This window comes from Scardinius erythrophthalmus (genome assembly GCF_964197995.2).
Source record: "Scardinius erythrophthalmus genome assembly, chromosome: 17".
NCBI lineage: Eukaryota > Metazoa > Chordata > Actinopteri > Cypriniformes > Leuciscidae > Scardinius > Scardinius erythrophthalmus.
Window position 1 is genome coordinate 22,174,099 of NC_138237.1, and position 27,886 is coordinate 22,201,984.

A 27,886-nucleotide genomic window follows, 5' to 3' on the forward strand; every position below is an offset into this window, starting at 1 on the left:
TTAACATCACGTTAACGTTCACGTCAATGAAAGCAACAGATTTAAACTGCATATTTTTATCATCATCAGCAAATTTCAAGATAGCCTACCTGTAGGCAATCCTTGCAACCGGTCCCTTCAAAATATTCTTCTTATATCGTATATCGTTCCTTCTTATATTGCAAGAAAAAATAATTCTAGTTAATTTAATTTCTAACTATTTTATAAAGTAGTGTCCTGCAGTATAACTTGCACTTATTCCAAAACTATTTTATCATTGTTTGTAATCCTCATATCATTATTATACCTGTACTATTAATGACCTCATATTACTTGAGAAAAATGTAGGCTATTTGTTACACTGCAGACTAAGTTAACTGCAATCTTTTAGATTTATGTGTGTGTGTTTGTTTTATTTTGTCAATAAACTCACCCTTGATCCTCATGATGTCATCACTGTCCAGCTGTCTCAGCAGATGTGGTGAACTCTCTCACTCTCTGACGGACTGGCTGGATTGTCCTGATCTTGAGGCTGGAGCTGGACGTCCTCCACTTGCTGGTCCAGTAGAGGAGACGTCAGGATTAGTGGAAGGAGGTTCCTGATGATGTCCTCTACACAGTACAGATGACATCCGTCTTATCTAAAGAGAGGAATATCAACCAAAAGCTTGTTTTAATCAAATAATCTCAATCAAATTTTGCATACTCATAATAATTCTTCATTTAGTGAAAACTTAGGTTACTTGAAATCTTAAAAGATTAAACGTCTTCATGTTTTATCAATTTATCACGTGTCTTGGTAATTGAAAATAAATTGATCTGCATTTTTAATGTATGATTGTGCCATTTATATTGTGTGTAAATGATTAAGAGACCTTTTGATGTTTTGCTGGTCATTTACCAATAGTACACCTCCTGGATGGGGGTTCATCAGTGTCCTAGTGCTGCCTGAGCTTTGGTGGATTTAGGGTGATACAAATAAAAGATAAAACAGGCAAACATTCGAAACCTCCTCTTTATCTGCCTCTTCTTCTTTGTCTTCTCCTCCCGTCTCTCCTTTCTCTCATGCCTAGTTCCCACAGGCGTCTCGTAAGAATGAGGATGAGCTCCGGCTTGAGGTCGGTGGGTGTCGGTGGTGTTCTGGGATTTACCCCCTGCACACACACACCTCCTCCCTCCGCTTTCTCTTTACGGGATAGTCACTGTCCCATAACCAACACGATAAAACACTATTAACAACTGTAAACACACAGTAAACTGTTAAAAAACAAACAATGTTAAATGATAATGTCACTCATTTGATGAAAAGAGAGACCAAATACAATTCTGTTTTGTATTTTTACACTAACTAATGTTCTATTTATTAAAACAAATTATAGGCTACATTTCATTTCAAGTGTTTTATGCATATGTACATTTATTCCAAAATAATAAATAAGGCAGTAACTATTTAAAAAAAAAACATTTTCATGATTTGTTATCACAACTTTTTATCTATGTATGTTAATTAAACCAATCCCCTTCATTGGATTAACTCAAATTTTTAATTTAAACGAACTCAAAATTTTAAGGCAACCAGATAACTTACTTTTTTACGTTAAACCAAAAATAACTTTTTATAGTGCATGATTAGATGATTATTTTTCACCTGAAGTTGTGTTTATTCTCACAGCCACACGAGGGTGGCAGACAGCGCTTTCATCATGAAAATTACTGTGTGCATCTGCATTACCCATACCAGCCTATGTTTAATATAATATATAATATAATATAACATATATTATATATATACTGCATTACCCCTGCGTATACCTTTTGGGGTGTTCATTTAAATTAATTCTAATTTAAACGTGAAAGGTATTTTTTCTCATTGTATGAGAGCCATCAAAGCTTATTATGCTTATCCATCAAATGACTCCAGTCCAAACTATACCTACGAATAACGGGATGATCCATAAACACACATGCCAGCATCACCCATTAACGCCGGGTACCATTTCGGATTATATAGCGTGTTGCCTTCATGCCCTTTACGGCAAGGATTGTCGCTTTCTGATTGGCTGTTTGGATTGTAGTCCCGCACCACGCGCGTCCGCTTCCGGTTAGCGATGGAGGTTGCAAGCAGTATTGCATTTCTGTCTTTCTCGCACATTTTACAATGACGAAGCCAAAGGGTCAAACATGAATATTTTTGATAATAAATTCATATACGATTAAGTCGCGTCGTAGAGGTGTCATCTAAGTGCGGAAGATGTCTAGAATCGGAAGTTAAATTGTTGTGGTTGCATTAGCATAACGCAAAAGATTTAGCTTGATGTCAACAACATCGCGAGTCATTTTTTACACCCACACAAGACTTATTTTGATTAGTTTGCTTCACTTAGTTAATTGGCAAGTCATTTAATGCGGGTTTGAGGTGTCATTGCTTGAAATGACCATGTTTGAGATGGACAAAGAGGAGTCTGACAGGCTGATAGAGAAAGCCAAGCTGTGCTTGCGGTCAGGACGCAAAGAGAAAGCCTTGCAGCTTCTGTACGAGGCGCAGAAGATCTACCCCAGCACCCGGGCCAGAGGTTTGTATCATGCCGCTGTTGTTTGATTGACAAATCAGGTGTGTTTGGTCAGTGTGCTGAATAGAAATAGAAAGTGCAGCGTCTGGATGTTGTGTGTTATATAATCTGTCATTAGGTCAGCGGTGGGTTTGGGTCTGGGTCTCTCACTCTCTGGTCAAGTCAAGCGCTTTTTACAATACGGTTTCAAAGCAGCTTCACGGTGACAACAGGAAAATTAATTCAACAAATATTGTTTTGGCTGTACAGCAGCATTGTCCAGTTGAAGTAAGTTCAGTGTTGATTCATTTCCACTGTAAAAAAAATCATAAGTCATTAATTTAGTTCATTTATCTATACAGTTTCTCTGGAGAAAACAGTGACGTCATCGTCCAGCTCAGTTCAGTTCTCATACAATGGTGTCAATGCAGGCATATCAATAATGTTGAATATTAAGTGTCCCTAAATAAGCAAGCCAGAGGTGACAGAAGCAAGGAACGCAAGCTCCCATAAGGCGACAGAAACCTTGGGAGAAACCAGGTTCAGTCTGGGGACCAGTCCTTTTCAGGCCAACGAACTGTAATCGCATTACAGGTTAGAAGTCAGATTGGGATCATCAGAACATTTAAAATATTTAATCCAGTTCCATCTAGTTGAGGATTGGATTCATCTCGCCGGTAGGGAGACGTGTTTGGATGAGGATCTGTGCCACTGGCTGTCGTGCCAAAGCCTTCATAGGGGAGAGACATTGTTGCTGCATTGTTGTTGTTGTGTTTAGGCACTGGTCCTTCATCTGATCTGGATACGGCCCAGATTTGGCAGACTACGGTAACCTCGGGATACACAGAGAGACTAATATTAGCGTAGATGCCATTCTTCTTATGATGTAACGAGTACATCAGGTGTTATGGGAAGTGTTCCCTGTTCCGACTAACCTCATTTATGCAGCCTAAAAAGATCTGACATAGGACGTTTTGAAAGCTTTGATGCCTCTCAGTGGAGGCTGATCTTGTTGAACACACCCCCCTTGTGATCCAATCTTAAAAAAAACAAACATATGTATTGTTTACCCTCATGTGGTTCCAATCCATAATGTAATGAATAAATCCATTTTAATGATTACCCAAAGTTTATTGGTGTTGTTCTCTTTTTCAAATTATAAATGATATAGCCTTACTAAACAAATTCATAATTAATTAGGTTGCATCATACATCCTATACTGTGCGGTTGAGTACACAGTGCATAAGTATGTAGTGCATAGTGTATAGTGCGTCATTTGGGACACAGCTATAGTTGATGACTAAAAAATTATAATTTCATGACTCTAGACATGTGAAGACAGTGGCTTAATACAGTGACATAGGCTATGTTTTTCAGCCATATCAAAACAGTAGTCATGTCATATGCATGGGTAAATTTTACCTGCTGGCGGTTTTAGGTATACAACCGTAATTGCGGAGTCCTAATACTAATATATAGTGTGTTTTTTTAATACATAGTAAGCAAGTAAAAACTGGTTCTAAAAGTCACTACATTCAATGCAACAATATGTGAAATGATTCCCAATTTCCCTCGTTAGTACTGATTGATGCCATCGTGAAGAATGGTGGGACTCCCCCTGAAGATGAGCGCACCTTCACGCCTCCACCTGGCTGGAGGAGCTCTGATGAAGACGGCCCGGCTCCACATCAGCGGATCAGAGGCCATGAGCGAGCCGAGGGGTCCAGTGACGACAAGAAGAGCTACACCGAGGAGCAGCGGCAAGGAGTGCTCAGGTACTGACAGAGGAATTGTCACCCAAAAACATTAAAATTTAGTCATTATTGATTTATTTACTTCCTAAACCTGTGCAGGATAAAGCGATGCAGAGACTTCTATGAAATTCTGGGGGTGCCAAAGAATGCCAATGATGAGGACTTAAAGAAAGCCTATAGGAAGCTGGCGCTACGCTTCCACCCGGATAAGAACTGCGCTCCTGGAGCGACCGATGCTTTCAAAGGTAAATGTTATATGATTTTTTTTTTTTTTTTTCAGCAAGGATGCATTTGCAATTGATCAAAAGTCACAGTAAAGACTTTTACCATGTTACAAAAAAATCTTAAATCCTTTTTAACTTTCTATTTATAAAAATAAAACATGGTTTCCACAAAATGGAAGCAGCACAACTGTTTTCAACATTGATGATAATTATAAGAAATGTTTCTTAAAGGGGTCCTATTATGCTATTAACTTTTTTAACTTTAGTTAGTCTGTAATGTTGCTGTTTGAGCATAAAAAAGATCTGCAAGGTTACAAAGCTCAAAGTCCAGTCCAAAGGGTGATATTTTATTTAACAGAATCCACTTTACAAGAACTAAAACAAACGACTCATTTGGGCTACAACGCGTTTTTTTCCAGGCTTTATGAAGTCACAATGTTTCTAATTTAAATAATCCCCGCCCACAGAATACGTAAGAAAAGGGGACGAGTCCTGGTTGAGCTGCGTTAGAGGAAACAGTGTTGTCGCTGTGCAAGAGACACTTGGACAAAGGGCAAAGCTTTGCCTCTGCTAACCAACATTAGTGTTGATACAGTGTTTACTGTAGCGTTTGTAAGATCTCGCTTTTGTAAGACGGTTCACCATCCCTTAGGAAAATTAACCATGGTTTTGTAATCGATTACTGTTTGTATTACCATAGTTTTCCGACAAATATCATGATTAAATGGTGTTTAACATCATATATAAAATGTATAAGAAAAAAAATATACGAAAAAAACACACCACTCTAAAACGTCCTGTGAAATCCGAGCTTGCAAAGTCCATGCATGAAATCCTTTCTGGACGATTCTCTTGTTTGTTAACATTCTTAAAATCTGAATCAGGCTTGAATTCGTTTGAAATTTACGCCATCCTTAAAGGAATAGTTCACTTTAAAATGAAAATTATGTCATATACTCACCCTCAAGTTGTTTCAAACCTGTATGAATTTCTTTCTTCTGCTGAACAGAAAGGAAGATATTTAGAAGAATGTTAGTAGCCAGACAGTTTTTGGGTCCCATTGACTTCCATAGTAGGAAAAAAATATACTATGGAAGTCAATGGGACCCAAAAACTGTCTTGTTACTGACATTCTTCTAAATATCTTCCTTTCTGTTCAGCAGAAGAAAGAAATTGATACAGGTTTGAAATAACATGAGGGTGAGTATATGATGACAGAATTTTCATTTTAAAGTGAACTAATCCTTTAATATTTACATCTGAGTAGAGCTCGCAGTTATGGAGGAGCTCGCAGTTTTTTGGTTCCCAAAAAAACAATAAAAGGGCATAATAGGACCCCTTTAAATTTAGCCTATTTAAATGATTCTGAAGGATCATGTGACACTGAAAACTTGAGTAATGATGCTGAAAATTCAGCTTTGCGTCACAGGAATAAGTTACATTTAAAAAAAAAAAAAAATAGAACAAATATTTTAAGTTGTAATAATATTTCACAATATTATTGTTTCTACTGTATTTTTCGTCAAATAATTGCAACCTTGGTAAATATAAAATTCATATATCGCTTTGATATTTGGATTTCTCTAATCCTGTTCTCTATTCAGCAATAGGCAATGCATATGCAGTGCTCAGTAACCCAGAGAAAAGGCAGCAATATGATGAATGTGGGGACCAGGGCCCTGCAGAGACATCCAGTCATACTTCAGCCCAAGCCCGTCCTGCGTACGGACACCACCGCTCCTTCGGCAGAGACTTCGAGGCTGACATCTCCCCTGAAGAGCTCTTCAACATCTTCTTCGGGGGCAGATTTCCTACAGGTCTGAACCTCTATGAAGCTTTATTGCTAACTAAATAGTTTTTATTTAGTTAAGTGGGTTTTCATTTATAAAACTGGATTTGAAGTATTAAACCTTGGCTCAAATTTCACCCTGTAAAAATGTACATTTGTGCATTTCTGAAATGTAGTTTAGTTTCTAATTGGTTAAATAGAATGATTTACTTCATTTGTTTTTTTCTGCATATTTGAATTTTGCCAATTGCTATTCTTTTGCAATGTGTCCACCACAATTATCTGCTCCAGTAATTCATATAAACTAAAGATTTTCCTCATGTAGGCAACATCCATGTGTACACCAACCGTGGAGCTTCTTACGCTCATTATTACCAGCCCCGCAGACGCCGTGCGTACGAGAGACGGGAGGAAGAGGTGGAGGAGAGCCACAGTCAGGTGAGAGGATCCTACAATCACCTAATCATGTGTGGACACAGGTCAAGGGCTAAAACAAGACCAATCCACTAATAAGTGTTCATGAAAAAAAAACATGTACCAAGGTATTACAAACAAATTTAGTCTTTGTATTGATTGTGGGTTTCATATGACTTTGAATAATGACTTGAATATTACATTTCAAACTAATTTAAGTGTACACATCTTAATCATTATTTTCCAAAATGTTATATAAAAGTATATTTTTCAAGGTAAAAAGTTTTTTTATCAAATTATTTATAAATTAGAAAATCTCATTAAGTTTTAGTAGTTTAACCATAGGAAATTGACATGTCATGTGATGTTCTCTGCAATATAATTTCTTTTTGGTTCTACCACATGACTTTGGTTTAGTAGACACATTTTGTTTAAAACATTTCTTAGTTAGGTAGTTTTGTTAAAATATTTTCAGAAGAAATGATAATAGATTAGATTTAAATCAGATATTTAAGGTTTTCAATTAAATTTCGTCCTTTTAGTAAGGCTTTTAGTTCAGAAATTAAAAACATGTTCATCGTACAAGAGGCATATTCAAGTCACTGTATGTATGAATTGCATTTCTGAATAATTTAATAGATCCAGACTTGAGAGTCGTGTCATAACCCATAAAACACCGTCTTAAGGTGGGTCACATTTACCGTTCAGTGAATTTTCATGAGAGAAATCCAGTCATTTCAATAGGATTACGTGCAGTCTGGATTTTTGGTCAAAGTTTTCATCACGCAGATCTTGCAACAGAAATCCGCCTTGTTGACCAACAGAAAGCTTCTGGGTTTGAAAGTGGCTATGCTGTGCTTCACACATCGCAACACTATTGACAACAGACCATGAACCCTTTTTGCCTGCAAAATTTTACAGAAACTTTGTTAATGTGACTGCACCTTTATTCGGTTTCTGACTGTTATATTGTAAGCATGGCCCGTCTCAATACTTTTTCCTGTTTCTCTTCATGTAGAACAACTTCACAGCTCTCCTGCAGCTGCTGCCGGTGCTGGTGCTCATTCTGATCTCTGTGTTCACTCAGCTAATGGCCACCAACCCTCCCTACAGCCTCTTCTACAAACCGTGAGTCAAACCTACTGCTACTTTCTCAGCTATTTTGATATTTAGTCTTAGTGTCAAATATACTTTATATTTTTTATCGTATTAAGTCATCCTTTTCCTCATTTTGTTTAGTCAAGTTTTAGCTGATTAAATGTCTGGGCATTTTAGTCTAGTTTTAGTCCCATATTCATCATGCTGTATAATGGTTAAATTGATACTGTCATTTAAGAAATGTATTTTTACATTTCATCAGAATTATTGCACTTTTACCTACAAGCAGAAATCAAGAGAATGTCAACTCATACTCATGGTTTATTTGACCTCATTTAGTTTCCTTATTTGTTACAGGCTATTTAGCATATAAATTAACACACTGTCTACATTATAAAACAAGAAAATTTAAATGGAAGTAATTCCAATAATTAAAAAATACATTAATGTTTTTTAGAAAAGCAGAAAAAGACTTTGTATTTTCACACGGAGCTGCGCAAGTGCAATTATTCCACAATCACAAATGCAAATATAATCAAGATTCATGTTTGGATTTATTACAGTTCATCATTGAGAAGGTAGAGAGAGCGCGTGCACATGGTTGCCAGATTGAAAATGTTAAGTATAACACCAGGCAGAAAATCTATCCTTTTAACAGAGAAGTCAAAACTCTTGACATCTGGCAATTGCAAACATAGAGGCTTGGTAAAAACAGTCTGTGAATATTGTCTCCTCTTTTTTTTTTTTTTGACAAAAACATATATATATTTTTTTAAAGAAATGTTAGTCTCGTCTTTTTTTGTCAACAATATTGCATGTTGTTATAGTCACAGTTATCGTTTAATGACGTTGGTGTTGTCTCGTCATCGACTCATCTATTCATGAAAAAAAAAAGGTGGTCAACGAACATTTTTCGCCATTGACTAGTCAAACGCAACGCATGATGTAAGATATATGCTTTAAGGTAAGAACTGACATACTCTCCATCTAATAGGTCCATGGGGTTAGTGGTGTCCAGGGAAACCCAGCACATGGGTGTGCCATACTATGTGGATAAGAGTTTTGAGAAGGAGTACCACGGTGCTGCCCTGGACGAGCTGGAGAAGACCATTGAGAGCGATTATATTGACCACCTACAGACCAGCTGCTGGAAAGAGAAGCAACAGAGTAAGATGTCTTCTCATCCATTAGTTTTAGTAATAGCTGTAAATTGCACAGCTGTAATACAGGGCTGCAAACTTTTGAGTTCGGCTTGGAGTGAGAATTAGGATGGGGTGGGTGGATACTGAGATAAAATTCCCAATTTGATTCATAAGCTTGCAATTCGATTTCAATCTCGATTCATTTGTGTGTGTGTATATATATATATATATAGATATCCTGAATGCAGAATGCATGAGAGTTGGCAGCCCTGCTGTAATATAAAGCTCTATTATTAAAGCTGAGCCGTTTTGTTTTAGAATCTGATCTAACTAACCTGGGCCAGCTGTACCGAGACGAGCGGCTGAAGCAGAAGGCTGAAACCATGAAACTGGATCACTGTGACAAGCTGCACCGCTTCATGGGCCGACAGAAAGGAGAGTGAGGCATCGTCGCCCTCCCAGACAGCATGGTCAGCCTATTCAAAGAGCTTTTAGTATCAGTTAAATATTTCAATTTAATCGGGTGGGTCACCTTTTTTGGGAAGGAGAAAGGCAGGGAAAGACGTGTTCTAGCAGAAGCCCAAGCTGAGCGTTTGTGCCTTTCATCCGTTAATAGGGTGAAATCTGAAGGCCTTTGAGATGCTCAAGCATCTGATTCAGCTGCGATGCACAACCACGTGTGGAAGAGGGTAATTCGTGCGAGAGCCTGGCATTTTTTTCCTTACATTAAGGAGCACCGGCTCCAGGCTGGCCGACAGGATTAAAGATAGTGATTGTTGTTAATTAGACGCATTTAAGCTTCATTCTATATAGGAGTTTAACTTATTTAAATTAACATATTTCATTTCTTTTTCCTGAATTTGTGCTGTGAATTACATTTGACAATAGTTATAACTTTTAATAGGACGTAAAGCTAATTATTTTGTTTTTCAAACAACAAATACTTCTCAAAAACAGGGATATAAACCACTACAGCTTTTCAAAGCTCTCTGGACGTAGCAAAAAACGTGTGTACATTACGGTCATTTGTTACGGTGCTGTATGTTTTGGAGATGAAAAGGTATTAGGCAACTGTTTTTTTTTGTTTTTTTTTTTGTTGTTGATAATAGTAAAAATGGCCAGCACACTGACAGAAATGCTAAACGCCATTACCTCGGATTTATAAATCTGCAGTATTTGATTTATTTATTTATTTAGTATTTGGCACTTTATTTGTCTTAACTTCTTGTGTATTGCATGCATCCATCCATGCATTCTCCCTTCCTTGTTAGTGTTCGAAGCTGTTAACCGCACAGTTTAATATCAGTAATTATTAATAGGCAAATAACCGTTACTGAGCAGCATCTGTTTTGAACTACAAATAATGTTTTACTTCATGTCACTGAACACTATGTTCTATATATTATAGCATACTGATCTTTAGCACAAATTTGAGCGTGAGATGTTCAGAAGCGCTACAGGAGGCATCCTTATTCGAGATGAAATAGAGGAAGAGTATCGGATGTGTTGTGGAGAGTTTGTGCCATTAATGGTATTGTGATCTTGTTTCCATGCAGTACGCGAACTGTTGGAAGTTTTGTTTGGATTGAGTGCGTTTTGTGCCGCTTAAATAAAACATTAATCAAACGGAGTTTCTCTGTGGTCTGTGATTCTTCAAAGCTGTATGCTTCCATGTTGAATTCACAAAATATTGACCAAAATTGTCAGGAAGAGCCAGTATCATAATTGATCATTTTAGTTTTACAGCCCTTTATATTGCATAAAAGGAATAATTAACTCTACAATTAAATGAAAATCATTTACTTTTTGCGTGGAACACAAAACAAGATTTTACAATGAAAGTGAATGGTTACCAAAGATTTTCAATAAATAAGGACTTAAATTTGGCAAATTCAACCAATCTATTTTCTAAATTCATGTTCTTAATTGTGAACGATTCATTCATTCCGGTTCCAATTTTGACCTCAATCTTCCGATAAAGATCCGTTGACGCATGCCAGACTTCTCCAATCATTTTGTTCGCTTTAACTCCACCCCTTTCTTACAAAATTCTGCCTCCATCCAATCAACAACCAATGCACAGAACCAAGTCCCCACCCAACATTGCTTCTTTTTTTCAAAAATCCGTTTCACTCAGAAAGAAAAAGATCTGTCGCTACTTCCATTACATTGCGACTTCCTCCATTAAACTTTCCATTACATTTCTCACACCAATCTTCCGTATTGCTTCAGAAGACAAAAAATGTTATAGATATCATCATTTCTGATGCATTTTTTTGGAGCTTGAAAGTCCTTGGTCAGTGTGAACATTTAAAAGTAAAAAACTAAAATATTAATTGGTTTGAAACAAGAATACAGCATTGTAGGGGAAAGTGAAAGAGGATAAAATATCAGTAACCTTGTACGCGCATAAAAAGGCCTTTCAATTTCAGTTTTTGTCCCTTCATCAGGTTTATTCCCGGTCATTCATCAATACCTATAAAGGCACTATTCGTACACGAAACAATTTTAGTACAGCACAACACATCTCACAACAATTACACACAGACAGACACATATATGCACAGATTTTGAGGCTGTCCCATCATTGTCCAATCCCAAACACCACACACCAGTGAAACCCTCATGAATATTCAAGTCATCTGTTTAAGCGTGTGGGAGGGGGGTGTTAGCAAAATGGTTCCGACAGATTGTCCTATGCTGTCTTTATCAGTCAGTCACTTAGGCTCAGTGCTTAGGGTGCCATTTGGGACAGGGCCTTATTAGTGCTTCAAAGGAGCCTGTCCCTCCGGCCAGTCCAGTCGCTCATTTCTTCATCTTCAGGTCTGCTTCTATAGCGCAGCGTCGCCCCCTGGTGCCCCCGTCCTGCAGAGACAGATGAAGACTTGTTGTCACTCAGTCACTGTCCACTTAATTTTTAATGTAAAAGTGGGCACTTGAATGTGTCTCATTCGCCCTTGAGTGTAATTCGCCTCCAGTTATGCCGTTTGATACTGAAAACTGTTATTTGTTACATTATTTAAATTTCATAATTATAAACTGGTTTGTAGCGCAAATAGTTTTACCGTTGATTTTGTTATTCTTCTAGTTATTTACATTGAGCAACTAATAAATCTGAAGTTTTGCACATTCCCAGAAAATAGTTTTTTCAAGATTACTTTAACATGTCAAACTGGAAAGTCTGACAATGACGGCAAATTTGTTCTTTCTCCTTCCCGTTACATTGTCTCTGGTTGTTCTGTAGAAAGAATTGTAGTGTTCAAAAGGGATAGAAGGAGCAGACAGGATACTTACAAAGAGAGAGAGAAGGAATGCAGGAGAGGCCATGGGAACACAGTCCTGTGAGAGGACAAAGGTTAGCATCAGAGAGAGAGAGAGAGAGATAAAGGTGCTTTGAATATACGCAACACTCAAATGCAAAAGCAGTTAAAAGGAGAATGTTGCATTGAAAAAGAAAATAACAGAAAGATAGGGTGGTCACACTTTATATTAGGGTCTAATTCTCACTATTAACTAACTATTAACTACGACTTTTGCCTCGTTACCGCTTATTAATAGTTAAGCCCCGTTCACACCGCCAGCGACACGCAGCGACAAAGCGGAAATTACTAATTAGAATTACTAAAATGGTGCATGGAAAAGAAACTGTCGACAGTTTCAGTGAGTTTAACACATTTATAGTTTGAGTGTTATAATTTTATGATCTCATTATGATTTACAGTTTCCCCTGCATATGTTGACTATTAGGGACAAGAAAATTGATTATGTCAAATTCGAATGACGTTTTAGTAATTTATGACTGTATGAGTGAGTTTAATTTGTTGATTGATCGATCGTTAATCTAGTAAATGATTTAATCCACTGAACACTGCTGTGGTAATAAAACACTCTCCCAACAGCATACTGTTTATTTTGAGCCTAATTCCTAGTCAGATTAAAATGATATAGTTGTATATATATATCACGTGTGATGGTATTTTGTATAGATATGGCCAGACGTGCAGTCTACCAATAACATTAGAGCGACAGCACTACGAACGCCCACAAGCGACATACAGCGAAAGTCGCTGGCTTTAGTAAGGTGGTTGTTAAGTTTATGTATTGGGTAGAAGGGATGCAGAATAAGGAATTAATATGTGCTTTATAAGTACTAATATCCTAGTAATCCACAGAAATATTAAAAGCACAACTGTTTTCAACATTGATAATAATAAGAAATGTTTTTGAGCATCAAGTCAGCATATTAGAATGATTTCTGAAGGATCATGTGACACTGAAGACTGGAGTAATGATGCTGAAAATTCAGCTTTTCCATCACAGGAATAAATTCTATTTTAAAAATAGATTAAAATAGAAAACGGTTATTTTCTAATTGAACTTTCAATTGTTACAGTACAGTACTAATTGTTACTTCTATCAAAAATCTTTTGATGGTGGCGTGTTTGTATTTATGTGGACTAACATTAGTGATCCAGAATGTTTGTGTGTGCTGAAGCATGCAGAGGGTCTGCTGTGTGTAGAGCGCCGCACCTTGTCATTGGGGTCCTGTTTGCGGTTGGCCTCTCTCCCGCGCAGGCTCTTGGCACTGATGCCCGATTCCGAGGTCTGCATGATCAACTGTGTGGCCAGAAATTGCTGGATCTGCTCCAGAACGTCCCTCTGCATCTCCACGGCCATGTGGAACACATCGTGGTCTGAGCTGTTGTACATCACCGCATTCTGGAACATCAGCATGATGTCCCGCTGGAACTCGGCTGTGGTGCGGATCAGCCCGTTCTCAATGTTCTTCTTGATAGTGGACAGATCCATTGGCCTAAGTACCCGAAATTGTGGCAAAGCTATTTAATTACCATTTAGAATTACTTTTCTCTCAAAACATCAAAGACAATTGGATTCCTCCTGATAAGTAGAGGTTTCTCTAATTGCAAAACCTTTAAAGGTTGCACTTTATTTTACAGTACGTGTACTTACCTAAGAAAGTACTAGGTAATTAAAGTTAAGGTATACATGGGTTAAAGTTAGGTTCAGGGTTAGTACCTAGTTATTACCCAGTTATTGTAATTACTATAAATAGTACATAGTATGTACACTGGGAACAGGACTGTAAAATAAAATGCTACCTCTTTAAATGTACCTTAAACGGTTCGCTCTCACCTGTGCACAATACTGTGGTAACCAGGGGCGATGTCATCCGTCACCGGTTGCAGGAATACATTTGCATACCTGTTCAAAATGAACAATTATCACTCTGGCTGCACAGAGCTGATGGGTTCTGATGAGCCACAGCCAAAAGGGGGCGGGGATTTGTAACAACATAATTAAGAATCTCGCCTGTGATTGGCAGCTGCTCGCCACACCAGCATAATGGCTTTCTTCCAGATCTTCTGAGCTTGAATCGCTTCTTGGTCTTCACTGCAGATTGAGCTGAGAAGGAAGAGTTAATTGAATGTCAATTAATTGAACATCAGAGCAAAAACGCATTTACACCTTTTTAGTAGAATCATAATCATCAGAACTATTTACACAGAGTTTGATTTTGTTTATATATTATATTAAATTAAACATTTAGGCCCTGGTTTCACAGACAGGGCTTAGATTAAGCCAGTAGTAGGCCTTAGTTCAATTAGGACATTTAAGTAGCTTTTATCAACATGCCTTAGAAAAAAACATTACTGAAGTGCATCTTGAGACAAAACAATGGCACTGATATATTTTAAGATATGTTTGTGCAAGTTGCTTTCAGTTAAAACAGCTCAAACATGCATTTTAGTCTGGAGGTTAGTTTAATTAAAAAAATGAAAACTATTTATTAATAAATGAATAAAACAAAATATTATCACAATACTTTGGACTTGATCTGAAGTTGCTAACTAAGGATTACTGTTTCACTTTAAAGTTTTATTGCACATGTTTTTCTATGTCAGACAATCAGACTTGGTGTGAAAGCTTAGTTATGTGTAGTTTGGGCACATACAACTGTGAGGAGGCAGGACTGCTGGGAATGGAGTCGGCAGTTGTGTGGAGCTGGACGGAAGAGGATGCCGTGTGCATGCTGTAGCCGTCCTCGCTCTCGCTGACCGGAGGGTCCAGCTCCGGCTCAGAGAGATAAACGCCGTCTCCATCCTCCTCAGCTCCATCCCCTTCCAATCCAGCTTTCATCTCCTCTGCATCACTCACGGCTTCCTCCTCCTCTTTCACTTCCTGTTAACGAGGAGTGTTAAGAAAATACTAAAAAGGGCAGAGTTAATGGTTTCCGGGTCTATGTGTACTCGTGGCTGGTTCATTATGTGTTAGCGTATGCGGACAGTCACACCTTTGAGTGTTGTTTTATCACGGGGTCATCTTCTGACCGTGTATCTGGAAGAAAATGGAACATTTGTGAGTTCTTACCGATCATGTTTACAGGGTGTCTGAGTGTGTAAACTAGGGTTAAAGTTAATGTGTTATTACATGCAACCGGGTCAATGACAAATAAGAATGTCCAAAAAAATATATTTTTTATTTTTTTTTTAATACAGTTCTTAGAAATGTACTCATGATGGTTTGATCAAACAGATGGGGGTTTTTTATGACAAATTTAACCATCTTGTCATTATTTATTTTTAGAGATATTATGAATTATTATTATTTATAAATATCATTAAGTTTTTGGGAGGTCACACCACTTGACATTTTACAACCTGAACTAACCTTGGCGTGTCATCAAATTATCAAATTACTGACCTTGACAAACAGTCATAATATGGTCTATGATATTATTTTTTTTTTTTTTTTTTTTTTTTATGCATACTGGTTGCACCACATGACCTTGATTTAGCAAATCTTAACAATTTTGACAAAGCTGCTAAACTGCTTTTTCCTAAGAAATACTCATAAGTGATTAGGCTAAATTCCAAACTAAGGATTTCTTTACAAGAATTTCATTCCTTTAATAAGGCTTTTTTGTGCATTATGATATTTAGACAGGATGCCTTACTTTGACTTTATGCCCCAAAATGTATAAATGTTAACAAATTCACCACAGAAAATGTGTATTCAAGGATACACTACTGTTCAAACATTTGGAGTTGGTATATAGATGTATATATCTTTTAAAAAGAAGTCTCTTATGCTCACCAAAGCTACATTTATTTGATCAATAATACAGTAAAATACTAATATTGTGAAATGTTATTACAATTATTTTCTATTTGAATATATTTTATTCCTGTGTTGGCAAAGCTGAATTTTCAGCATCATTACTCCAGTCTTCAGTGTCACATGATCCTTCAGAAATCACTTGAATATGCTGATGTGCTGCTCGAGAAACATGTCTTATTATTCTCAATGTTTAAAACAGTTGTGCTGCTTAATATTTTTGAGGAAATATTTTTTGGATTCATTTTTTTTCCCCTCAGGATTCTTTGATGAATGCAAAAGTATTTATTTTACAGTAATCTTTTGTAACATCATAAATGTATTTATTGTCACTTTTGATCAATTTTATGCATCCCTGCTTGCTGAATATACAGTAGTGTATGAATGGCATTTTTAAAAATAGAGAAAATAGCATAATTATATAATTTGCCCAATGCAAAACATGGAGTACCTGTTTGAGAGCGTGTCCATTCGTTAGTCTCACTTTTGATCACAGAATGCAGTGATTCTGGCTGCCCATCGTGGGCCTCATCTGTGTGCTCTGGTCTGTGGGCATCTGGCTCTGAATGGGCTCCTGCTGTTGGGGTAAGGTCTTGAGGAACAGAGGGGACAGTGGTGGAGGGTGTCGGATACCCCTGTGCGCAGCCACTGCTGGATCCACACGTGTCAGGACCGTCTCTCTTCCCCTCTAAGAGATGCAGGGAATGTGGGTCTAAGTCCTCTGAAGTGCTGGAGGGCTCAGGGCCGATGGGCCTGAAGGGGTTTGGCTCCCAGGTACCTGACAGGCTGTGACCCGTGTCCTCACACAGAGACAGAGCTGCTTCCACTGCTGCAGCATCCAGCGCCTCGGCATTCTCCTCACCCTACGGGAACACAGGTCGACAATGATTTTCTGTTGGACTGTGCAGGACAGACAAAAAGATTTGAGTGGTAAAACACAAGCTTCCATGATTTACAGATGGTTTCTTTTCTTTCTGCTCAATATACTGTGTTACCTATTCAAATGGTTTACTGAACTTCAATGGAGCTTGTTTTTTTTCTTATAAATTATTAATTTCTTGTTTATTTTTTACAAATTCATCATTTTTAAACTTGGAAATTCTACAAAATTGTCAAATTGTGTGTTTAATTATCATTTGTCCTTTAATGTTGTTCTTGAAAGCTACTATTTATGTTGCCTTTTCCTTGGAACATTAATCAAAACTAGTTATAGATACATGTGATTATATAACTATTAATATTATTAATAAATGACATTCTAAAATATATCAAAATAAGCTTTATAATAATCAAAACAACTTTAAGTTGTGTCAAAAAATATTAAAACATCTTACTGACCTCAAACTTCTGAATGGTTGTATAAATAACAAGGAAATCATTACTGGCAACAACGTTGTTTTGTGTATGTGTGCATGTATTTGAAATATATTATATTGTATTGTGTATTAAAAATAAACCCTTGGCACAAAAATTTTGCCTTCAAGAAAAGAAATAAGTAAGAGATAATACACGGCTAAATGTGCGTTAAGTGATTTTAATGCACGATGTGGAGGCAAAGAACCGCCAGACACAAAGCGGAGTGTATTCAAATCATTTAATGCACAGATAGCCATGGATTATCACATGGTAATATGAAGGGTAAAAATTATGTTTATTTTCGAGAGAGATGCGTGTGTGAATTACCTGTGTCTGTACAGCATCTCTCTCTACTAACTAGCTTTGAGTTTAACTTTAAAAACAGCGATTTTACCCCCTCGTCGCTGAGAAAAATTATGTAGCGATTCAGTAGCGAATCTATTTTATTAATAAAAATCTGCGGGCTGCGTTGATATCAAGTTTCTGTGCTCTTGAATGATTCTATGTGTGCGCAGCATGATCTCCGATCTCTGTGTGCGAGTGATAGGTGTGTGTGCTTCAACGAAAGCAGTGCATTAATATAGAATGGTGATTAAACTGCCTATGCATTAAACGGTTTTAATGCTCACCTTCCAGCCAATCAGAATCGAGTATTCAGACAGACCATGGTATAAATGTATTTATATACATATATACGTCTGATTTACCTTCTCCTCAATAATGGCTATGATGTCCCCAACCGTCTCTAAGTCCAGCTCTTCTGCCATATAGGACACAGTCACCAGGTCCTCTTCCCCTAAAACTGCCACCTTATTATCCACTGAAGCACTGGGGGCTCCATCACCTCCTGTTTAAAGTATTACACACATATCAAACCCACTAATTGGCTTTAGACATTCAATTCATTTGATTTGTGTTCCAACTAGAGACCTGCACTCCCGCGGGACCCGGGACGCAGGAGCCGACGCAGCAGAGTGCAGCATGGGACAAGATTTGATGGGCGAGCAAGGGTGCGGGCGGTAAGACACTCGTGTGTGCGGGTTGCGGGAGAATGAAGTGATTTGCGGGACTCCGGCAAAATAGCAATATCTAAAATATCTTAAAGGTGGTATCAGTGATTTCAGGCCCAAAAATATTTTTATCACATTCATCTAATCTTTCCTAACGATCCGCTAGCTGCCCGCCCCATAAGCATGCCGTCAAAAAAACGCGCCTCTGTAGGCAGCCTAGGCTCTGAGATCTGCACACAAAAACAAATGGTTTAGCCAAACACTCAAAACCAAAACAAATAGTGTTCCAACCAATCACCGACAGGGGGAGGGTGTTTTGAGGTTTTGTGCTCGTGCACGCGAAGTCAGAGCTGAAGAAAAAGCTGGCTCAAAACCTCACAAGTCACAACACCCTCCCCCTGTCGGTGATTGGTTGGAACACTATTTGTTTTGGTTTTGAGTGTTTGGCTAAACCATTTGTTTTTGTGTGCAGATCTCAGAGCCTAGGCTGCCTACAGAGACGCGTTTTTTTGACGGCATGCTTATGGGGCGGGCAGCTAGCGGATCGTTAGGAAAGATTAGATGAATGTGATAAAAATATTTTTGGGCCTGAAATCACTGATACCACCTTTAAAACAAACAAATTGTTATTCGTCTATTGCAAAAAAGCAACAAGAACAACTAAAATTAAAGGCTTAGCTTCCCCCTGCCTGTGGCTACTTCTGATTGCTTTTATAGGGAAAAGCTGCCCACAACTGCTGGTTTAGGATCAGTTTTCCCCAAAACAGATTTGGCAAGCGATCGAGTGTGTATCTGTGTAACCTCAAAGGTTTCTATTTACAACGTGTTTTTGCAGCGTTGAGCAATGTAGCCAATCACAAACATATCTGTTGATTTCTTGAACGCAATGGCCAATCCGATGTGTTTAATTTAGAATCCACTCATTGGTCAAAAAGCGAGTGTTTTTGTTCAGCGCTGAGTTCTGCACATTCGTGAATCCTCTCATTATAACAAACGAAGAGTAGACACAATGTAAATAAATGATTCATTGTGCAGTGTAGACAGCTTAATTGATTATAACGGAACTTTGTGAGATTGCGATTAGCTAAATAAGAGTGACAGCTTTTTTTGCGATTATAAAGGGTGCGCACTTTCTGCCATGCCAAATCATGGCATTATAACTTATCAGGAGCGTTTATGCTGGGATGTGTAAGTTGTGGCTAGGCGACATGTAACTTGAAACTATTTCATGGAAATTTTATGGACGTACTTTAAATATATGTATACTTTTACCTGTGGGAATTTGCTGGTAGGAGCGGGACAAAACATGAATGTTGCGGAAGGGAGCGGGAGAAGGTAACATATTTTTGCGGTAGTGGGCGGAAGCGGGACAGAATCCCACGAGAGCGGGAATGAAAAATCCGTCCCATGCGGGTCTCTAGTTCCAACACACCAAACAAACAAGAGACAGTTGATCAAAGGTCCAAAATAAAGAGTTAATACATCAGATATGAACTAAAGATAGGAGAAGTATAAGACAGCATCTAGGAGAGACCTGTGCTGAGCGGGGCAGCTGTGTCCACTGCAGATGAGGCAGTGCTGTGGGCGGAGTCTGCAGTGGCCAATGAGCTCAGCTGAGAGGAAAATTGGGCGGGGCCAGCTTCCAGTAGACGAGACAGTGTGGGAGCACCTGAGAAAAATACACACACACGATGCACAGAGAGAGCGGGCTAGGCGTTAACCTGGTAGAGATACCCATATCATGACAAATACTGAAACACAAAGATGCTGATGATACAGAATTTGTCACTTTGCTAGACTTAGTGCACAGATAAAACGTTGTCGGGATAATTCCGGTTCACGTGGCTATGCGGAAGCGATAAATAATTATTTACTATACATTTTTAAGGCCAGACAAGTAGTTTGTTTAGGGTTGGTTTGTAAAGAAGGACTACACGCCTGCGCACATATATATTCAAAAGCGCATACCTATAGACTAAACATGTGATGCGCATGTGCACGCCGTCTGCGTTTTCACGGGTTTGCGTTTTTGAGGTTCGCGTAGAGATAACCTTTTTTTTTCAAAAAATTTCAAGGCTTGCACATTGGAATCTATTTCAGGGTTTGCGTTCTCGAGCCACCAGGCACTGTTTTGTGCGGATGAGTGGGCTGGAGCACGTTGAGTGTTTTCTGTTAGAACGGTGTCGTGTTAGCGGCCCCTAAGTTAATAACTAATGATCTTAGCAACGGAAGTGAATCAATCAATCAAAACTAACTTTAGCTGGACAATAACTTTATTATAGATCCAAAACCATCTCTGTTACTGTAATTTCCTATTATCAGTGTAAAGCTGCTTTGAAACAATCTATATTGTTAAAAGTGCTATATAAATGAGGGGTGACATGACATGACATGACATGACAGAGAAGTGTGTATGAATCCATACCTGTAGCTGCCTGAGAGGCAGGTAGTGAAGAAGTCATCATCTGATTATCGTGACTTCCCGTAAGTTGACTAGATGGAGATTCTCCCTCAACAGCCTGCAAAAAAGGTTTTCTGTAGATTATCATCTTTTAAAAGCATTTGGGCCAGATTTACTAACAGCTTGTGCCAGCGCAAACCCTCTTTTGGCATTGAAAAACTACTGTCAGGATTTACTAAAGACACGCAGTGAGAAATTTGCACTGAAAAGGCGAGGACAGGGTTATTTTTGCGGCTGACCTTACTGCATTTGTAGGAGTTTCCAAAATTTATGGGCAGAGAGTTCTTAAATGAATCACACAAGATGATTTACTAAGGTTTGTGTTGGTCAATTTACTGGCGAGCACAAACGATTTAATAAGGTTTGCGCCATTATTTACCGCCCAAATAAAAGCATGTCTTAAACCAGATGCTAATTTGCTCTGCTCTTGATAGATTACATTGGTTTTATTTTTCCCTCACTTTATATGGTTTGGACATAAAGAAAAGTTTGGGGTCAGAAAGATTTTATTTTTTTAAAGACTTTTAAAAAACTTTTATTAAGCAAGGATGCATTACATTGATCAAAAGTGACAGTAAAGACATTTATAATGTTACAAAAAAATGATCATATTTAAAATAAATGCTGTTCTCTGAAATGTTCTATTATTCAAAGAATCTTGAAAAACTGTATCAGGGTGTGTCCAAAAAAATATTCATATTAAATATGAATGAGATTAAATGAGAGTTTTCAACATTGATAATAAGAAATATTTCTTGAGCACCAAATCAGCATATTAGAGTGATTTCTGAAGGATCATGTGACACTGAACTTTGGAGTAATGATGCTGAAAATTCAGCTTTGCATCACAGGAATAAATGATATTTGAAAATATATTAGAAAAAAAAGGTTCTTTGAAATTGTAAAATCTTACTGACCCCAAACCTTTAAACGGTAGTGTATCCCACATTGAATCTGCATATTTTTCTTTATCTTCTTCACTTGTTGTGGAGGAAAATCAGCAGAATAGATTTAAATATCATAAAACTTATGATTAAATTATCCAATATATATTTTACAGTTTTTATAAAACTCAAGATACAATGGACAGGGTATGTGTAAAACTTTGTAAATTAATCTTTTTTTTTTCAAGCTTTCTGCAGGTGTAGATTTGTATACACACACACACACACATACAGTATATTATATATATATATATATATATATATATATATATATATATATATATATATATATATATATATAAATCTGCAGAAAGCTCTAAAGAAATCGATATATGTGTGTGCGTGTGTGTGAGTGCTTTGAGTGCGTGTAAGTGCGTGTGTGTGTGTGTGTGTGTGTGTGTGAAGAATTCTGACCAGTCTGGGGCTGGTGGGCAGGAGACTGCCTTTCTTCAGCAGTTCTGACAGGAGAGGGGACGGGGGCGGAGTGATTTTCTGACCCAAAAGCTTCTTCTGTGTTGATTCATCTAGCAGAGACCCCAAACTCGCCTCTACCACAGCAGGACCTGGCAGCTCCGTCAGCGGCACAAACACTGATGATCCTGCCCCCTGCACCGGGGACGGATGATTGTTCAAATAAACGACAGTATTTAAAAAAGAATAATAAAAAAACAAAAACTCACAGTTGTGCTATGATCTTCAGATGAATCTCCCATAGGAAAATCCAGGCTTGGAGAGCAGGCCCCAGAGGGGGAGCGCACAGTCACACTGGGCACACGTTTAGGAGTGTTCTTCACTGCCAGCCTGGCTGAAAAGAAAAGATAAACAGCTCTTACTATGAAGCATTTATGAATGACTGTTCAGAATATAGAATCTCGCATATGAATTACTTTATAAACCACGTCTTTAAGACAGTGAGACCACACGAAATGTGAAAAAGACAATTCTGATGAAAGCGTGTGGGCTTTCTTTAGTACCCTTGTACGCTGCATCTGTGGCCGTTCTTTTCACCTCAGCTTCTTCTTCCTCGTGTTTTCTGCTCCTAATGAAGATCCAGAACTTAAATCACTAAACCAACAAACAGTCACATTCGTTTGAACCTAGAGAGGCGTCTACTCTCACCTAAGCTCATGCTACTCCTACATCCTACGTCATGCGTCAGGTCAGAGGTCACTCTTACGCCCGTTACCGGAAGACAGTGATTATAGTTTATAAAGTTATAATTATGGATATTTTTCTTACAAAAACGCATCGCTTTGTTTCAGAAGGCCTTTATTAACCCCCCAGAGCCGTATGGATTACTTTTATGATGGATGGATGCGCTTTTTTGGGCTTCAAAATCTAAGGTACCATTCACTCCCATTATGAAGCTTGGAAGAGCCAGGATATTTTTTTATATACAATCATACTTACAACCTCATTTCCAGAAAAGTTGGGGCATTTTGTTTAATGCAATGTTAATTATCTTGAACCTTCATTTAACTGACAAAAGCACAAAGAAAAGATTTCCAATGTTTTCACTGATTAACTTTGGATTTTGATGGCTGCAACACACTCAAAATAAGTTGGGACAGAGGCATGTTCACCACTGTGTCCCATCATCTTTCCTTTTAATTACACTTTTTAATTCGGGAACTGAGGATACTAACTTCTTCAAGTGGAATTTTGACCCTGACTTGTCTCTGTTCAATCTTAATATACACCTCCATGTCAATAATACCTTCACACACATGCAAGTCCCCCCTCCCGTTTGCACTGATGCACAATGACAGATGTTTGCTTTTGCACCTGTTGCTGATGAAAGTCTGGGTGGTCCGTTTTGTCCTTGGGACTGAGAACCCAATGTCTGTGTTTCCCAAAAGCAAGCTGAAACATGGACTCATCTGACCACAGCATACATTTCCACGGTCTTTATGACCATCTGAGATGAGCTCGGGCCTGAGAACTCTGCATAGAACTGATGTACAGCTCCTTGCGTAACAGAGACTCAAGTGGCATTTCTTGATGCAGCAGCAGACTGTGTTAAGTGACAACGGTTTTCCAAATAATCCTGAGTCCATGTGGGTGTATTTAACAGAGTAGCGTCATGGTTTCTCATGCAGTGCCATCTGAGGACTTGCAGGTGACAGCTTTTTGTCTTGCCCTACACAGCCTGAGATTTCTCTGGATTCCCTGAATCTTTTCACAGTATTATGAACGGTAGATGGTGAAAGACATAAATTGTTTGCAATCTTGCATTGAGAAATTAGATTGTTTTAATTGTTTGACAATTCTCTCTGTTCTGGCTGTTTCTAAACATTTTAACTTGGATATTATATAATCTTTTAACTTTTATTTTGCTCGTCTCAACTTTTTTGGAGTGTGTTGCAGCCATCCAAATCAAAATGTGTCTATCTTTACAGAGTGCAATTCATTTGGTCAGTGAATACATTGGAAATATTTTCTTTGTACTTTTTTTTGTCAGTTAAATAAAGGTTTAAGAAAATGAACAAATCACAGATTCTTCATTTTATTGCACTTTACAAAATGTCCCAACTTTTCTGGAAATGGGGTTGTAAGTATGACTGTTTGGCTGAAAGAATAAAGTCATATACACCTAGTATGGCTTGAGGGTGAGTAAATTATGGGATATTTTCATTTTTAGGTGAACTAACCCTTTAAAAATCTATTATAAAACAATGTAAAAAAAAAATATATATATATATATATATATATATATATAGATATATATATGAAGAGTTCAGATGCAAAAGCCTCTAAGTGCCATCTAAAATTTTCTCCTAGAATGATAATTTTTATAAAGCTTGTATATTTAAGTTCAGTAATTTCACTTAATTGACAAATAATAGGTCATTTGCATTGCCATTTAAGTGAAATTATTGAACTTAAATATACGAGCTTTATAAAAATGATCATTCTAGGAGAAAATTTCAAATGGCACTCAGAGGCTTTTGCATCTGAACTCTTCATATATATATATATATATGTATATATATATATATATATATATATATATATATATATATATATATATATATATATATATATATATATATATACTCATACTTAAAAGCCTAAATGGAAATTAGAAATGTTGCATTGGCAACTAAATTAAATAAATGTTTAAGTTAAAGTACAACAGTTACTAAAATTAAAATAAATTAAAGCTAAATAGAATGTTTTAATAGCACAAAATAAATTATATATACAATACAACTCATTGAAATGACAAAAGCACATAACAAACTTATTAAAACTTAAACTAAAATTAAACAGAAAATTGAAAACATGAAAATAAAATCCAATTCAAAAGATTAATAAATGCTATAAAAGTATATACATACAACTAAAATAACTACCCTATATCAGTCACATGCCTTGTTATGATGACATGTTATGATAGCTTTGTGTGAAGAACATAATGATGGTAACTATGAACTGTTGTTGTATACAAAGGATCCATGTTGGGATTCTTTAAATAAAAATAAAATAACAGCTAATACATAACATAAATGACAATTTTGCGGGGAACTATTCCTTTAAATGTGGTATATTTATAGCAGCTGGTATAATGATTCTTACCGTGTAATTTCCTCCCATAGCTCCTCAAGTTTGGAGTCCAGATGACCAGCCTGGATGAGTTCAGTTTCTCTCTTCAGCTTCCTAAAGGGACAGTAATAGAGTTACAGTCAGTCGACAGTAGGAAATGGTCCAGGTGAGCATGTGGACATTTGGTACCTGTGCTTCTCTTGTGTGTCCTTGATCAATCGCTTCAACTCCTCTATCCTCTCCGCCGTCAACCTGCGAACGATCACATCCTCCACCGTCTCAACCACCTCCCCTTTCTCACCTCGCTTTCTTCTGTGAACATACACACGCACACTCACCATTAACTGCTGTCGGGAATGGAGCGAGTGTTGGAACGCAAATGAACAGGAAGCTGACTCACTTTGGCGCCTCAGTTGTCTCCAGGAGCTCAGAGTATTGTGATGCACAATGCTGTGAAACATTGAGGAAAAGAAGTGTCTTATTAATTGAACTTTGGAAACAATGCATGAATCATATGGGATATTTTTGTGATGCTTTTATGCTGCTTTTTTGTCCATTTTGGGGCTTGAAAGCCCCAGTTTCCATCCACTTGCATTGTATGCGAGAGCAGCATTCTTCAAAACTAATTTTCTGTTCCAACCAAGAAAAATGTCATACTGGTTTAGAACGAAACAACAGAATTTTTTGAAACAGCAGAATTAAAATTTTTGGGTGAGCTTTTCCATAGTTTTCATGTCATTGGATTGTTTTACTGCATGCTTCCCCAATACCTTCTGAGAGAACCAATCAGGAGGGCGTCCAGGTTCTGCAAATGGCTTAATGGCTCGGCTCACAGACACCCTAGAACAACCATTGTACAAAAACACGACTGTGATGTTGCATGTTTTTGTATTAATTTATAAGGTACAGTTTAAGTAACTGAACATGTTTCTATAAAGAACAATCCATTATACAATTATTTATTTTATTAGGAAAATGCCATGTGCTCTTTGCAAACTAAATTTCTTAAATTTTGTAATGACTTTAAACTATACAAAAACTTTTTTGAACAAAACAGCCATTAAACTAAAACCAAAACAACTAACAAATTTAGAGATTTCCCAGTCTTAAAAAAAACATGGATTTATGAGGTAGCATAATATACACTATTTTTTTTTTTTTTTTTTTTTTTTTTACAAATATTGATTTATAATGAATTTACATTCTTCTGGTAATGCAAAGCTCTAAACAATTTTGAAATTGTGAGTCAGTTTTTTATTCTTAACCTTAATCCTTATCAAGTAAATCACAAACGACTAGAAAAGTCATGGGGCCTTTGGATATTTTTATGGTCAATGGGGGACCTTGGAGTCAAAAAAGTTTGGGACATCTGAATTTAAGCTATGATATAAATATAAAAAATAAATCACCAGTTTTGGTCTCCACTCTTCATGACAGAGGAGGCAAGGCACAGCTTTTCCCTAATTGACCATGGCTCTGTCGGGCCCAACATCAATTTATGTTCTGTCCAAGGAATAAAATGGAAGATAATAAAGAGAAAAATACATTTCAGGTGTAAACAGCATTTAATCATATGAGCATGTGCTACGCTGCCAGATGATGAATGGGTCGGCAGTTTGACAACTAATAACGGTGCCATTTTAGATGGTCGAAGCATCATCGCCGTCTCACGTTCCTCTAACAGATGGTAAATGTGATGTACTAACGAAAGCTAGTATGATGTAGTCATAAATGTGTCATTTTGGTTAAGTGTCCAGTGATTCGACCAATGAGCGTCATTGTAATCAATGACTTCTGTGCGCAAATCCCGCAACACGGCGGCACGCGCACCGCTGCATCCATTATGCACGCGCTTGACATGCATCAATTATAATCTGCCCTCCGCCCCAGCCAGGACATACGCCGGACATGCATGTGTATAATGAAAATATAGAGAGCAATACTCACTTCCAACTCCGCTCGCCATTTTGTCATGACTGGACTGTTTTCTATTGCTCCTTTGGCATGACAAGTGTCTGGCTATCAAATGTAAATGTGCATATCCGGTGTGAATTTTCCAACAATCATTTTGCAATAAGGTCTGCATAAGCTCAATGTGGTTAAGTCACGCATTGCTGAATTTATAAAAGTCTGTCATTTTGGCAAGTCCATATTTTCTTAATACTTTAAGATATTTAAATGTCATTGAATGACGTGCAGTTTACAATAACTAAATATATAATACTAATAATAATAATACTAATAATTGGCAATTTTGAATTATTTTCTTTTCCTGCTTAGTAAATTCAGTTGTGAATGAAAGTTTCTTTCTAAAAAAAAAAAAGTTGCTTCCTGGTGCTTATCTCATGTAATGACATTTTGATTTTGTAATGTAAAGAACAATTCATTATGCAATTATTTATTTTATTCAGAAAATACCATATGCATAAAAACAAGTGGGCACTTTCCAAACCACTGTTCCTATATTTTTAGAAATTATACA

General features: G+C 37.3%; 2 protein-coding genes across 6 annotated transcripts; one reads left to right on the forward strand and one right to left on the reverse strand.

Moving 5' to 3' along the window:
* Nucleotides 1-2,013: 2,013 nt before the first annotated feature.
* dnajc18 (DnaJ (Hsp40) homolog, subfamily C, member 18) lies at nt 2,014-26,353 on the forward strand. 3 transcript variants are annotated; one of them, XR_014032022.1, is made up of 10 exons: nt 2,014-2,552; nt 4,109-4,304; nt 4,383-4,528; nt 6,112-6,324; nt 6,622-6,734; nt 7,729-7,838; nt 8,803-8,975; nt 9,269-9,420; nt 23,121-23,201; nt 25,458-26,353. XR_014032022.1 is itself a non-coding variant. In XM_081391879.1 (9 exons), exons 1-8 carry the CDS (start codon nt 2,411-2,413, stop codon nt 9,391-9,393), a joined length of 1,218 nt encoding a protein of 405 aa, XP_081248005.1. In that variant the 5' UTR covers nt 2,014-2,410; the 3' UTR covers nt 9,394-9,420; nt 25,458-26,126. The 3 variants fall into 3 exon arrangements, 2 of the variants coding, with proteins under 2 accessions (XP_081248005.1, XP_081248006.1); XM_081391879.1 differs by lacking the exon at nt 23,121-23,201 and having other exon boundaries at nt 25,458-26,126; XM_081391880.1 differs by lacking the exons at nt 23,121-23,201; nt 25,458-26,353 and adding an exon at nt 18,370-18,462.
* Nucleotides 11,383-27,452, reverse strand: brd8a (bromodomain containing 8a). Of its 3 annotated transcripts, XM_081391877.1 has the most exons (20): nt 27,352-27,452; nt 26,814-26,907; nt 26,175-26,244; nt 25,805-25,854; nt 25,594-25,716; nt 25,438-25,518; nt 22,833-22,897; nt 22,539-22,663; nt 22,273-22,464; nt 20,879-20,972; nt 19,988-20,122; nt 18,151-18,290; nt 16,539-16,950; nt 15,264-15,307; nt 14,925-15,151; nt 14,282-14,374; nt 14,105-14,173; nt 13,481-13,763; nt 12,245-12,289; nt 11,383-11,815 (listed from the first exon to the last, which is right to left on the reverse strand). In XM_081391877.1, exons 1-20 carry the CDS (start codon nt 27,368-27,370, stop codon nt 11,756-11,758), a joined length of 2,421 nt encoding a protein of 806 aa, XP_081248003.1. In that variant the 5' UTR covers nt 27,371-27,452; the 3' UTR covers nt 11,383-11,755. The 3 variants fall into 3 exon arrangements, with proteins under 3 accessions (XP_081248003.1, XP_081248004.1, XP_081248002.1); XM_081391878.1 differs by lacking the exon at nt 12,245-12,289; XM_081391876.1 differs by lacking the exon at nt 11,383-11,815 and having other exon boundaries at nt 12,042-12,289.
* Between the last annotated feature and the right edge of the window lie 434 nt (nt 27,453-27,886).